The sequence below is a fragment of the Pantherophis guttatus genome, chromosome 1, assembly GCF_059756535.1.
Source record: "Pantherophis guttatus breed Tessera chromosome 1, ASM5975653v1, whole genome shotgun sequence".
In the NCBI taxonomy this organism is placed as follows: domain Eukaryota; kingdom Metazoa; phylum Chordata; class Lepidosauria; order Squamata; family Colubridae; genus Pantherophis; species Pantherophis guttatus.
The window spans coordinates 125,860,562-125,873,955 of NC_142063.1; the positions used below are offsets into that span (position 1 = coordinate 125,860,562).

At 39.3% G+C, this 13,394-nt stretch overlaps 1 protein-coding gene and 1 long non-coding RNA gene across 3 annotated transcripts; one reads left to right on the top strand and one right to left on the bottom strand.

The window, feature by feature from the left end:
- TSN (translin) lies at positions 1 to 7,641 on the top strand. Its single transcript, XM_034422610.3, has 6 exons — positions 1 to 470; positions 3,575 to 3,668; positions 4,809 to 4,905; positions 5,329 to 5,444; positions 5,566 to 5,645; positions 6,127 to 7,641. Exons 1-6 carry the CDS (start codon positions 405 to 407, stop codon positions 6,361 to 6,363), a joined length of 690 nt encoding a protein of 229 aa, XP_034278501.1. The 5' UTR covers positions 1 to 404; the 3' UTR covers positions 6,364 to 7,641.
- Positions 3,515 to 12,462, bottom strand: LOC117668605 (uncharacterized). Of its 2 annotated transcripts, none has more exons than XR_015731104.1 (2): positions 12,011 to 12,462; positions 3,515 to 4,572 (listed from the first exon to the last, which is right to left on the bottom strand). It is a non-coding gene; the product is annotated as an uncharacterized LOC117668605 (long non-coding RNA). The 2 variants fall into 2 exon arrangements; XR_015731105.1 differs by lacking the exon at positions 12,011 to 12,462 and adding an exon at positions 9,037 to 9,096.
- Positions 12,463 to 13,394: the final 932 nt, after the last annotated feature.

Genomic DNA, 13,394 nt, shown 5'->3' on the forward strand with positions numbered 1-13,394 from the left:
ATCACGCCACAAAGTTCGACGAGAGGCTTTCTCAGCCATATTCATTTCCCGGGCCTGCCGCTCTGGGGGTCTTTTCTCTCTGGTTTAGCCAAAAACTAAGGAGTGGAAGCGAGCGACGATGTTCGGGTTGGGGTTTTCCTTTCCCGGAGGGCTGTCTTGCGCGTTGCCCGTTCAGCGCAGAAGATTTCTTCCTAGGGGAGGAGGACGGCAGCAAAGCAACCAATCAGCGAGAAAAGCGAGCCAGCCGCAGTCTTTTTAGGGAGGCAGCCAAGCGGACAGGCTCACGCGACGGCGGCCGAGAAGGACCCTTTTCTGCGCTGAACGTGACGGGGAGCGCGTGGCCAGCCCGTCGGTTTTTGCGCACGGTCCCAGGAGGCGCGAATCTTTGTCCCGTTGCTCGAGCCATGTCCGTTAGCGAGATGTTTATCGCCTTGCAGGGGGTGCTCACCGCCGACCAGGATATCCGCGAGGTAAGGCCACCGGGACTGTTAACTCCCAGGATTCCCAGCCGTGGCTAGGAATTTTGGGGATTGTAGTTCTTATCCGTCCTGAGAGGGGGCGGATGTAAGATGGGTAATGGGTCATACAGGTTGAAAGGAAAAAGGGAAAGCTTTTGTTGCCCTTCCTGCACACACACACACACACTACCAACCCCATTACCTGCATGAATTTGCTCCGTAGTGAATAATCATGGTCTAAACCAGTATTTTCCTAAACTGGTCCGAGGGTTCCCCGAGGGCATCTCAGGAATCTACAAAATCGGAACGATTTGCCAGATATTGAAGTTAATTTGCAAAAAAATTAAAATAATTTCATTCTAAAACAAAACCAAAAAAAATACGATTTTTCATGAAAATATTTAGGTTTAATATTGTTCTTTTTTTTTTTTACATGATGCAACCAACAAATATCCTGCAAATGCATCCATTTTAATTTTTAGCATAGTAAATATTGATAGGGTCCTCCATAATTTTTAGAAGTCGGAAGGGGTCCTGAGAGTTGTAAGAAACACTGGTCTAAAATATAGCTGCATTTATACTACAGCTTTAACTTATGACCGTAATGTATATTACATTACCTTGACTTATGACCATAATTGAGCCCAGTTGTAAGTTGTGGTGATTGTACATTGACGCATCATGTGACAAGGCCTGCTTTTATTTTTGCAGCAATCCTTAAGTAAATCTATTTCCCAAATGGGCTTTTTTTTTTTTTTGCCAGAAACCAGCAAAAAAAATCGGTCATATGACCTTAGGATATAGTAAATGGCCATAAAGGTGAGCTGGTTGCCAAGCATCTAAAATACAATCACATGACCTGGGAAGGTGCAGCTGTCATAATTTCAAAAATGGATTATAAATAGCTCTGGGGAGGTCCCTTGTAACTTTGAAAGGTCTTTGTTACCTGTCATGAATCAAAGACTACTTGTCAAAGGAAGGGAACGACAGAGGAGAAGCAGATGTTTTAATTACCGTATTTTTTGGAGTATAAGACGCTCTGGACTATAAGTTGCATGTAACTTTTGGTGAGGAAAACAAGAAAAAGAAATGTGCTTCTGCCTCCCAGAAATTTTGCCTCGTTGCAGCAAATAGCCTGCTTTACTTTCATTTTCATTTTCAGCATAGCTTGATTAGCACAAGAAAAGAAAAATCTGCTCCCAACAATTTACCTCCTTGCAGCAAGCAGCAGAGGCCCGCGCAGCAATAGACAATGGCAATCCCTGCAGCCTGAAACAGCTGAGAGTCGGGAGACCGATCTAACCACAATCAACTTGTGCCAATTAGGCTGTGCTGAAGCTGAAATGGGCTGTTTGTTCTTGCTGCTTGCTGCAAGGAGGTAAATTGCTGGGAGGCAGAGGCCAAAGGGTGGGGGCCAGTGGGTGGGCGGGGCTATATTCTGTGTATAAGATGCACCCAAATTTTCACCCCCTTTTAGAGGGGAAAAGGTGCATCTTATACTCCGAAAAAATACGGTATGTTTTGATGAAGAGGAAAATCTGGTGTATTCTGCACCTGTCATTCAACATAACTTAACAATAAGGGTCTTGTTTGCCTTGGGTTGCCTTCTCATTTTAGGTGTTTGTTTTTTTCAAAGAAAATGATGCTGATATAACTCATCTTCAGGTCAATCTACTTGCAAATTTTAATCAATCATTTGCAGATAATGAATTATAAATGTTTCTGATCCCTTTGCAGGGTTCCCAGTTTCATTAGCTCAATCATTCTGAAAGCATTATGGCTTTGCTTTTTCCTGTCAGCTCCATATAATAATATTAAGAAATTCCAAATTACTTTAGCTTGTGGTTAAACAGGAAATTGCTCTTAATATGTTGAAGCTAATCTGCACAGAATAACATTTGACTCAAGTAACTGCAGTCCCACATTTCTATGATAATATATGTTATACCTACTTGGAATTTTTAAGTGGTCTTAAATCAAAGTGAGTATACCACATTTCTGTACTCCAATAGTATTCATTAGGCAAAGGTTTATAAAAAGTAGTGGGGGAGAAGCAAGGAAGTTAAAACACAGTTTGAAGACTTTTTTTCACAGACTTCGTCACAAAGTGTGTTTTCTCTAGGTAAAAAAATCACAAAGCCCATGAATCCCCAATCTTATCTTTTCTGGCAGACAATGTACATAGGCATCTTAAACTTAGCAAATAGCAAAAATAAAGAACCCCAGCAATGAAGATAGAAAGTAGTATTGTAGTGTTGGTTGATGCAATAGATACAAAGTCAAATAGATTGTATCATATTACAGGTAGTCCTCACTTACTAACTGCTTAATTTAACAACTTTTTGAAGTTACATCTGTAAAAATAGTTTTGCGACTAATCCACATATTTATGACTGTCACAGCATCCTGCAGTCACATAATTGCCATTCAGGCATTTTGCAACCAGCATGCATTTAGGACCATCACAGCATCACACAATTGCCATTTGTGTACATCGCAAGTAGCTTATAACAAGCAGAGTTAAATAAAGAAGACAGAAGTAAAATTGTAAGCCACAGTAACGTGATATTTTGCTTAGCAACCAAATGAGAAATGGGATTGTAATCCCATTGTATTCATGTAATTTTCTGCTTAGTAGTTGCAGCGCTTCTGATGGAGTTGCTGGTCACTAAGCGAGGACTACCTGTATCAGTATTGAAGGGAATTGGATCCTCAAAATGTATTAGGCCTCTAAAAATATGTAAACCCTTTTCCTGTTGGAATAAGAAAATCAGATCATTTCTTAATAGATTTTGAAGGCACACAGAAGATGGGGTGGGAGACTTAGTTGTCTAAATTCCCATATGGATATGCAGATGGATACTTCAATTTTCTGTCAGCCGAGGTCTTTTATAACATGATTATACGTACTGTATATAAGCTGAAATGTGACATTATGTATGTACTCGTTTGGAAATCCCAAATCCAAGAGTTTGTGTTATATCTTCAAATTGGATTGCTTATGGTAAACCAGGTTTTGCCATAACGTTAGAAAAAAAGACAAAATCACATTAGACTTATTTGAAAATGTTTTTGTTTTTAACAATCATGCTCAGAGAATTTTTTATCAAATACAGGAGATTAGGAAAGTTGTTCATGGTGTGGAGCAAACTGCCCGGGAAATTTTGACTGTGCTTCAAGGAGTCCACCAGGGTTCTGGATTTCAAGACAGTAAGTCCAGCTTTGTTTGTTGTATTCAGTATATCACACTGTTGGGAAAGAATGGAAAATGTATTGATCCTACAAAAGCAGTTGCTACCAGATAAGGTGGGGGATATATTTTCTTACTCAAAATGATCTTGCATTTTTTTGTCAGAAATATGGGGACCTATAGAAAGTAAGAAGGGATGTGGTGGCTCAGTGGCTAAGACATTGAGCTTGTCGATCGAAAGGTTGGCAGTTCAGCAGTTCAAATCCCTAGTGCCGCGTAACAGGGTGAGCTTCCGTTACTTGTCCCAGCTTCTGCCAACCTAGCAATTCGAAAGCACGTAAAATAGGGACCACCTTTGGTAAGAAGGTAACAGTGTCTGTGCGCCTTTGGCGTTTAGTCACACCAGCCACATGACCACCGAGACATCTTTGGACAGCGCTGGCTGTTTGGCTTTGAAACAGAGATGAGCACCGCCCCCTAGAGTCGGGAACGACTAGCACATATGTGCGAGGGGAACCTTTACCTTTACCTATAATCCATTTTAGGTATTTAGCCAGTCAATAATTACTTTTTTTTAGCAGAGTGTTGAATACCTGATACATCATTTGAATGGTGTGGTAGCAAAATGTTTCTTAAGCCTTGAAAATTTAGGACAAGTATGGGCAAGCTGCATTTGGTTCCTAATCCCCTCTTGTAGTGTCCTGAATTGTGCAGCTGAATTTCAGTGGCCAATCCCTGAGAAACAAAAATATGATTTTTTTTTCTGATCATTTTTGGCAGAAAATCTTTTCAAGGTGTGTAAAAGTTCATTTAGAATGAATATACCAATTTGCATAGAAACGAAGTGCATACATCTTCCTCAGAAGTTCTACTCAGCCACATCGGTGTGGTGTGTCAGCATCTGCCTGCTATGGTCCTTAGCCACTAAAAAGAGACAGAAAGAGAAGAAAAGGTTTATTTTCCCAGCTTAACACATAAAAGGGCCAGATCAAAATTCGTCATCATAAATTTGTTTCATTCATTTGAGAATGGCTAAAACTTTAATCTGGATCAATTTCTTTTAATTCTGAATTTTTGTTTTTTCGCAGCTCATATGTTTATGCTTGAAGCCATACAATTGCAATGGCTTTTTTTAACTTGCTATTTTCTTTTAATTTCAGTACCAAAGAAATGTCAGAAGGCTCGAGAACACTTTAACACTGTTAAAATACATCTGGCTTCTCTGAAAACAAAGTTTCCTGCAGATCAATATTACAGGTTAGTGAATTCCTCCCTTCCCTTCCCTCGGTACACATTTGACACAGAATAGATTTCAAAAGGGAAAAAAACCTGATCTGGTAAAAGATAGAATTATTGTTAGAGGGAGTTATTCTAAACAATTATTTGATGTATTAATCCTTAGTGTTGTATGTTAAATAATAAATAACTTGCTGTGCAAGAAAAATTATTTGAGAAATTGTTTGGGGGAGGGTGTTATAGATTAACAAGAATAATTTGGCATTCTCCAGCTAATCACTATTGTACAGTCTAACTTCTTGCAACACAAAGTATATTGATCTTCAAGAAAAGATCAATATATTGATGTTTGGTTATATAACCATTGAAATGTTGTAAGCATGACCCTGGTATTAAAAATGCACATTAAATGCCTATGTTTCAATCAGGTGTTTTTCCATACAGATTTCATGAACACTGGAGATTTGTGCTCCAACGACTGGTGTTCTTAGCAGCATTTGTTGTCTATCTGGAAACAGAAACCTTGGTGACACGGGAAGCTGTTACTGAAATTCTTGGAAGTAAGTTAATAAGAAGACTTGGAGGAAGGTTTGTCATGGCATTAGGAATCTCATGTTTGTTACTTGCCAAAATAGTTTGCCTAATTATTTTTGAATTCATGTATATTCCTTTTCTTTTCAGTTGAAGCTGATAGAGAAAAAGGCTTTCATCTGGACATTGAGGATTATCTTTCTGGAGTATTGACTCTTGCAAGTGAGCTGGTATGTAGAATATTGTATGGCTATATTGCTCATCTAATTGAATAGAAGGAAATAGCAAGTTAATGCATGGAAACAGTTCGGTTTCTTTTGACCGGGTATTCTCGTTGGCTGAGGCAATCTCAAATGTTGGCTAAAAAATTCTGGGAAGTGTAAAATCATTTGGAGGACAGCAAGTGAAGATGGTACATCTAAATGGCATTATTTATTTCCTTGTTGGCTGAGTGATTAAAGTTTCTTGTTAGCCTTTCCTATTGTCTGATGGGCAAGATTTTAATTAATAAAGTTTTTAGATAAAAGGCTTTTGAGATTGGGGATTCATCTAAGGGTACGTCTCCCAACCTAGGTATTTTCAAAACATCTGGATTTCAAGTTCATGCTTTCTGAAAATAATCAGGTTGTATTTGTATACTGTTAACATACAGGTATTATAGTAGAACTCCAATGAGGCATAACAGGCTTAATTCTGTGTTTTATTTAATAGTCTAGGTTAGCCGTGAACAGTGTGACATCTGGGGACTATTCTCGGCCACTTCGCATCTCTGTTTTCATCAATGAGTTAGATTCAGGATTCCGCCTGCTCAATTTGAAAAATGATTCCCTGAGGAAACGCTACGATGGCCTCAAGTATGATGTCAAGAAAATAGAAGAGGTGGTTTATGACTTGTCAATCAGAGGACTCAGCAAAACGGCAACCGGAGGTGCTGGTGAGGAGAAATAGAAAAGGCCTCACTGAACTGCATTCATGATTACCTCAGTAATGTGGCCAATGAAAGAGAAGCTTTAACTGAGCTCTCTAGCAGTAATGTAGAAGAACCACAAGCTGCAAACTTGTTTTTCCCTATCTGAACACTTAGTATATGTCTGACTTGAAAACCTTCTAAACTGTTCTGTAAATCTCCCATCTAGTGGACTGTGTTTGCAGTATAAGTTACTATGATATAAACTGTATTTGTGAATTATGACCTTTATTGTCTAATAGTCCTGCAGTCTCAAACATGGTAATTAGTTGCTACTGTATCTTAGTATCAGGCTGAGCTGATTCTTTCTGGACCTCTCCATAATTCACATTTAGTACAATGAGTGCTCATTTTAAAAGGAGCACTTGATTTCAACATGTGTAAATATGTTTATCATTAGAATGAAATCAGAATACTTCATTTTCTATTCTTGTTAGATTGTAAGATTTCAGATGTAATGTAATTGGTTCCATAAGTAAACATGTTAGGAATATATTTCTAAATGATCATTATATAGTACAGAGAATCTATTCTGAAGTAAGCCGATCCTTAAACATTGGAAAGAACTGTGAACCATTCCTAATACATTTATATGCATATTCTTAGTCTATATCCAGTTTTTTTTTTTAAATTGAGAACATCAAAATGTGTTTGTGGTTTAGTAAAGGGCAAAGGGCGATATGCAGTTAAATTGCTTGAAATCTGTACTTGAGTCAGATACTTAGTGGTCCATTCAGTTTAAAATAAGGTTCTAAATTGATCTTTAGTAAATAGGGTAGAGAAAAATGTCAGCTAAATCCTAATTATACTTACCTGAATGCTGGTTGTTTTCATTCAGCTCATTTCCAGCAAACTTACATAAGATCACCACCTTAGAATAGTAAGATGCAGATGTTAAGCAAACTGACTATATGGTTACTTATTCTGTTTCCTCTCCTATGTTAATATTTGATTGTCACCTTCACTGTCATTCTGGTATAAACTACATGTTATTTCTGAAATGTATAACGACATGTTTCTGTTTGATCATTTTGCATATACAATGTTTTGTCTCATTCTTTCTCCATTGTTTGTGTTTTTTGAGAAAGATTATCTCCCAAAGAATAAAAAACATGTACTTTATGATAATTCATATAAGCATCCTTGTTTATAAAGTTTTTCCTTGTTCTGGTTGCTGTTTTTGAAATGTTCAATGGGAAGCAAATACTTCCTTTGTTAAAGTTGCTAAATAAAAATAAAAAGACATTTTTTAAACATGGCATGTGCTTGTAAGTCTGTAATTTACACTTCATCCAAGATAATGCCCGTAAAAGTCAATGGTTTGATAATTTGTTTAATTAGAATGGAATTAGGAATTTGCTAATAATCCTAAATTCAGGATTCTATGTGTCATTAATCACCCTTTCAGTTAAGGTAATAAAATTTGCTAGAAAAGGTGTTCCTTTTATTTTTACTAGCTAATACAGCTTTCCCCAACTACAGCTAATTAGACTAGCAAGACAACTGCTAAATAATAGATGAGAGCTAGCTCAGTCTAAGGGGATATCACAGCACAATGTGGTACATAATGTTAACGTATCTCTTGGAACATGAGATGTCTGTCTAGTGATTAATTTAGTGATTTCTTTAAAAGAAATATTCCAATCTCCCAGCCCTTTCTACAGATGGGCTAAAAATACCATGAAAAATTGACTATTTTTAAAAATTTAACATTTGTTAATTGTTTCTGGATTTGATAGGTAAACTAAACGGATCTATTCATATAGGAATCACTAGAATGTTAAATTCCATGATCAGAATCACATATTGAAGTGTCAGGCACTAAAACAAGGGTGTCAATCTAGTGTCATGGCACTGTCACCTGATGTATCATGACTTTTTCCCCCTTCACTAAACCGGGCATGGGCGTGGCCAGCACATGACATCCGGGCCAGGAGGTAGATAGCCCTGAACTAAAAAGAATCCTTCAAATTTATATAATGTTGGACAAAAGAGTTACAACATATATCGTAGAAGGGCTGTATTAGTCTATGGCAGCTGAAACAAAATTTGGTAGCACCTTTTCCAACTAACAAGTTTTATTAAACTATAAAACTTTTAACACATTGCAATTACTAATCGATGTACTTGCAATCTGTATGTAATAGTACAAACACCCTCTTTTTAAATTCTACATCAGTTTAGCACTCCATGCATCTGATGAGGTGTGCCATAGCTCATCTATGTGTATGGTTTTCAATAGAATTTGTTAGTCAGAAAAGATACTATCAAACTCCTGAATTTATTATGAGAAATTGAAAACGGATGGTTTGTTCTCTTTCACTAGGATCCATTTAAGAGCTTTGAGTAAAAAATGTTTATGTGGTTGGTGTCACAAAGTTCCAAACATTATTTATTTATATGCAGAGAGAAAGCCGAGATGGAGACAAGAGAGATTAATTCACATACTACACTAAACTGCAGTGTGTATGATTTGGGCTTAATACTTTGTATTCAAGAAGCCATTTGATCATGTGAAAATCCGATGCAACTAAATTTCTTCTTGAACTTCTGTAATCCTCCCCGGTGCTTATGCACTCCAGTTCTTTTCCGTCAACAAGAACTTGTTACTAAAGACAAAACCTATAAATGTTATTTGTATGTTGCCTACAAACCTGAACTGCAGACTTGTTTTAATTCTGTAGTTTAAGCCTAGTGCCAAAAGAGCATTGTCTGAAAAGAAGTAATTGAAAGAACGAGAAAAATAAGTTTGAGACGTTGTAACAACGGCTAAATGGATTTGTTTGATACATCTGAATCCCTCAGAGTATGTTCTTGCCCTAAGCATAGTTGAGGTTTATGAAGACCTCAATAAACCTCAACTATTACTATTACTAATAACAGCGCAATGGGTTTCCAGATAGATTAGAAAGATGTGAAAGAAATCTGAAAAGACTATTGCAATAAAACGACTTAACACAAATGTATCAATCATCTTATGACATGGAACTACAGAATTTGAGAATCTTTAGTTTAAATAAAAACGATGTATGAGTAGTTCTCATTTAGCAACCATTTACAACATTGAGGAAAAGATAACTTTGCAAGCAATCATATTTGTGACTTTTTCAGGTCTGAAAAGCAAAGGAAAGCTAAAATAAGATTGTAATCACAATTGTGTTTTCAGTTAGCCATCGCTTTGCTTAACAACCAAGTTGCCAGGCCCAACTGTGATTACAAAATGGGGACTTTTTTTTTCTTATTCAATCAGCCCAATTCTTGGAGGCTGCCTGGACTGGTCCCTACAGTTTTCTTGGCAAGATTTTTCAAAAGTGATTTGCCATTGCTTCCTTCCTAGGGCCGAGACAAAGTGACTGGCCCAAGGTCACCAAATTGGTTTTGTGCCTAAGGCTGGACTAGAATTCCAAGTCTCTTGGGTTTTAGCCTGATGTCTTAACTACTATTTATTTAGCATATGGCATATCACATATGGACTAGCAATATATATTAACATTTCATCTAGATCAGTGGTGGGTTCCTCCTGGTTTGGCCCGGTTCCGCCGAGCCAGTAGTGGTGATGATATGACGTCACCAAACCGGTTCTGCCCCCCGGTGCCCCCCCCCGCATTATTCTTACCTTTTATTTGGCCCCATCCCCAATCTATTGCTGTCTCCTGAGTCCCAGCTGATGGGCTATAAGGAAAAAAACTGTTTAAACTCTTGCTGTGGGGCTTCAAAGGGCCGCCCTACAGCTGATCAGTATTAAAAGGCAGTGTGATGGTAGACCAGTGCCTCCAAAAACAAAAGAGTAGACTGGTACAGCTCTGCAAGCAGTTAAAAGCCTGGTAGACCAGTACCTCTGCTAAATCCTAAAGAATTGTCACATGACCATCAAGCCACGCCCACAAAATAAGCCATACCCACAGAACCGGTAGTAAAAAATTTTAGAACCCACCCCTGATCTAGATTAGTAAAACACAGTAAAATATAAGTGTTAAAAAGATATGTGTTCAAATACCAATGTCTAGGCCATCTAATCACTAGAACACAGCATCATTTATATTAAAAAAAAAATCAGATACTGGACCAGTATCTGCCCTCAGCTTACAGCAGTCACAATGTGATCTACAGTTTAACGTGGGACCCCGCAGTCACACTGAGAGGATACTATTTATACAGAGAGTCTGTCGAGAGTCAAGCCGTCTCGACATAGCGTGGGGAGGGGAGTCTCTGCAGATTCGTTGCTGAAATGGGGACACCCTGCCAAATGAAGGAATCCAAGATGCAGGATGCTGCAACGATGTCTGGTGGTGGTGGGGGGATGTGACTAATAACCTTAGCTGTGCACATTGGTGAAGGGCAGGTGGCTGGTGTTAGTCCCATACTCGAAGGCGGACAGTCACCCCGCGGCCGGAGCAGCGTAGGGAGCTGTCATCGGCCACCGTCCCAAAAGAGGGTGGTACCTGGAAGCAACGCCGATTGGCTAATAGTGCACCCAGCTTATTTTGAGTTTGTATAAAGAGCATTGGGAGGCAGCCGCTCCGAACGCCGACTTTAAGTTTGTCAATAACATTCGTGTGTGACTGCTCCAAGAAATGAAAAGTAAACCCATTTACAACCTCATCTTTGCCTACAAGTTGTGTTTTCAACGGTTCGAATCACCTTGGAGAGCAGAATATGACAGAGTCCTAGCAGATGGCATGTGAGGTGTGAATCCTATTCAGGATTGTCCATGGCTGACATGGTTGTTCAAAGCCTGGCACCCTTTTTGTGGGGTTGTTTATATGTCGTCCTATGACTGGGTGTTCAGCCACCCAGTTGGCTTTCCACTGGAAAGCATTGTTAAAGTTGTTAGGTAGCTGTTGTGCAAGTGCCAATGGGGGCTTCCTGGATTTGAGTCTTCCTGCTAATAAATGAGGAAGACCACTATACCAAACTGGTTCTCAAATGAAGTTCATTGGTACCGCGTTTCCCTGAAAATAAGATCCTGTCTTATATTTTTTTGATAAGGCTTGGCCTTATTTTCAGGAATGTCTTATTATTTTGGGGCATGTGGAGCAAGACGGGGCTCCTCTTGCCGTCTTACCTGATTTCCAGCTCTGTTTCCCTAATCAGAGGAAATGGCGGGGACCAGCTGCACATGCATTTAAATATTTCCGGGGAGGGCTTATTTTATGGGGGGCTTATGTGCTTAAAAGCCCGATTGGGCTTATTATCACGGGATGTCTTATTTTAGGGGAAACAGGGTAGTTAAATAAAACTTTTGTAATCAGCCCTTGATATGCCATGCAAAGGCCAATACCTCCAATTAAAACAAGTTCATGCATTCCAGACTTAAGAGGATATATGAATTCTGCTATTATGGCTCATCACTACATTGATGAGTGAGGCTGCAATGAGTCTCACAACAATCCATACTTACTAATAAAAGAGAATATATGAAGCTCAGGGTTGAACTGTAGAGCCTTCGGTTGCTTGCAAGCAACCACGCTCAGAGAGCACCAAGGATTTCACAATTCACAATTAAAATTCCTGGCTTAGCGTTATGTGTTACTTCAGCCATTATTGTCACTTGGAATATTTTACTATTTAAAATCTTAGCTGATTCGAAGAAACTTCAACTATCTAAAAATCCAAAATAAAACTTACCTAAATATATATATGGATGAATGAACTGGAAGAGTTGGCCTCTCCCAGTTGCGCCCACTTGAGTACCCTGTTCATCATCAGCACACACAAAGTTGGAGAAGGTGAGTTGCGGTGGTCCATTGGGATTCCATCTTCTTCTCCAGGTTCCCTGTCCACTTGAGTTTCAAGATTGAATTTGCAGAAGTACTAAGGACAGATTGGGAATTCTGTTGGTGTACTGCCTGCCATATTGTCCATTAGACTCCCTCGCTGAACTGACAAGAGCATAATGGTATGTAGGGATGATCTTGGGAGACAGGGCAAAGGGAATGGTCAGATAAAAGGCAGTGTCAAGCCTGAATTTGATTGGGGTGTGGGATTGTTTGTATCCTTAGGTACTCTGACATGAACTCAGTTTGACAGAATTTGGAACTGAAGGGGGGAGAGCCAAGGAGGATAGAGCCTTCAGCCGAAGCAACATAGCTAGCCGATGAGTCACGAACATTCCAATGGCTGGCTGGCTGGAGGAGGAGGAGGAGAGAAGTTGCCAAGCAACCAGCTCTCATCTTGGTTGGATAATGTGACAGTTTGTTTTGGAAAATTAAGAAACTATACTTATATTGGAGTGGAAAGCACGGGAACCTTTGGTACTGGCTTTCCACCAGTAGTGCCAAGATGATGCATCTAAATAAATTAGTTCTTTGAGGAAATGAAATGCCTCGGAGTTCTATTTGTAATGGGTGCATTACTTGGAACCTGACAGGCAGCTGAGCTCAAAGCAGGAATTGGGGGGGGGCAAAAAGAGTCCCTACCTAGTTTGGGGGCTGTAAGGGGGATGGGAGGAGGAAGTACTTTCAGACTTGCAAGGTTCTTTAATGTAGCTTTACAATAAAGTAGAATTAACTCATTTGGTTGGGTTTCCTGTCTGGTGCGCCTCAGGCTGACAATCTTTCAAGTCTCCTTTTCCCAAAGAGAGGAATTTTAGGAATGGCCTTTGATCCCCAGGGAGCTCTGCAATCTGCCAAGCATCTAGCAGCAGCATTGTTGCAATAGCAGCAGCAGATAGAGGCACAGATGACCAACTTGCAGAATGCCATGACACAATTAATACAACAGCTGGGACAGAATTAGCCACAATTCACAGCAGTACAATTTGTGGCTCAGCCGATGTTCCTGCGTTCCCATGGGAGCTTGCTAGAGAAATTCAGAGGGGACAAGGAATAATTCTGGACATTTGGTGTCAATGTATTACCTTTATGGGAGGCAAGCTAGTGGAGTTTTCTACTATATGCACCAAAGTGATTTCTGCTAAGTTTGCTGAAGGAAGCAGCAGCTAAATGGACCATATTGTTCAAACTGTACTTTAATTTTACCAAACATCATCATGTTGCTGCCGAGTTTACAC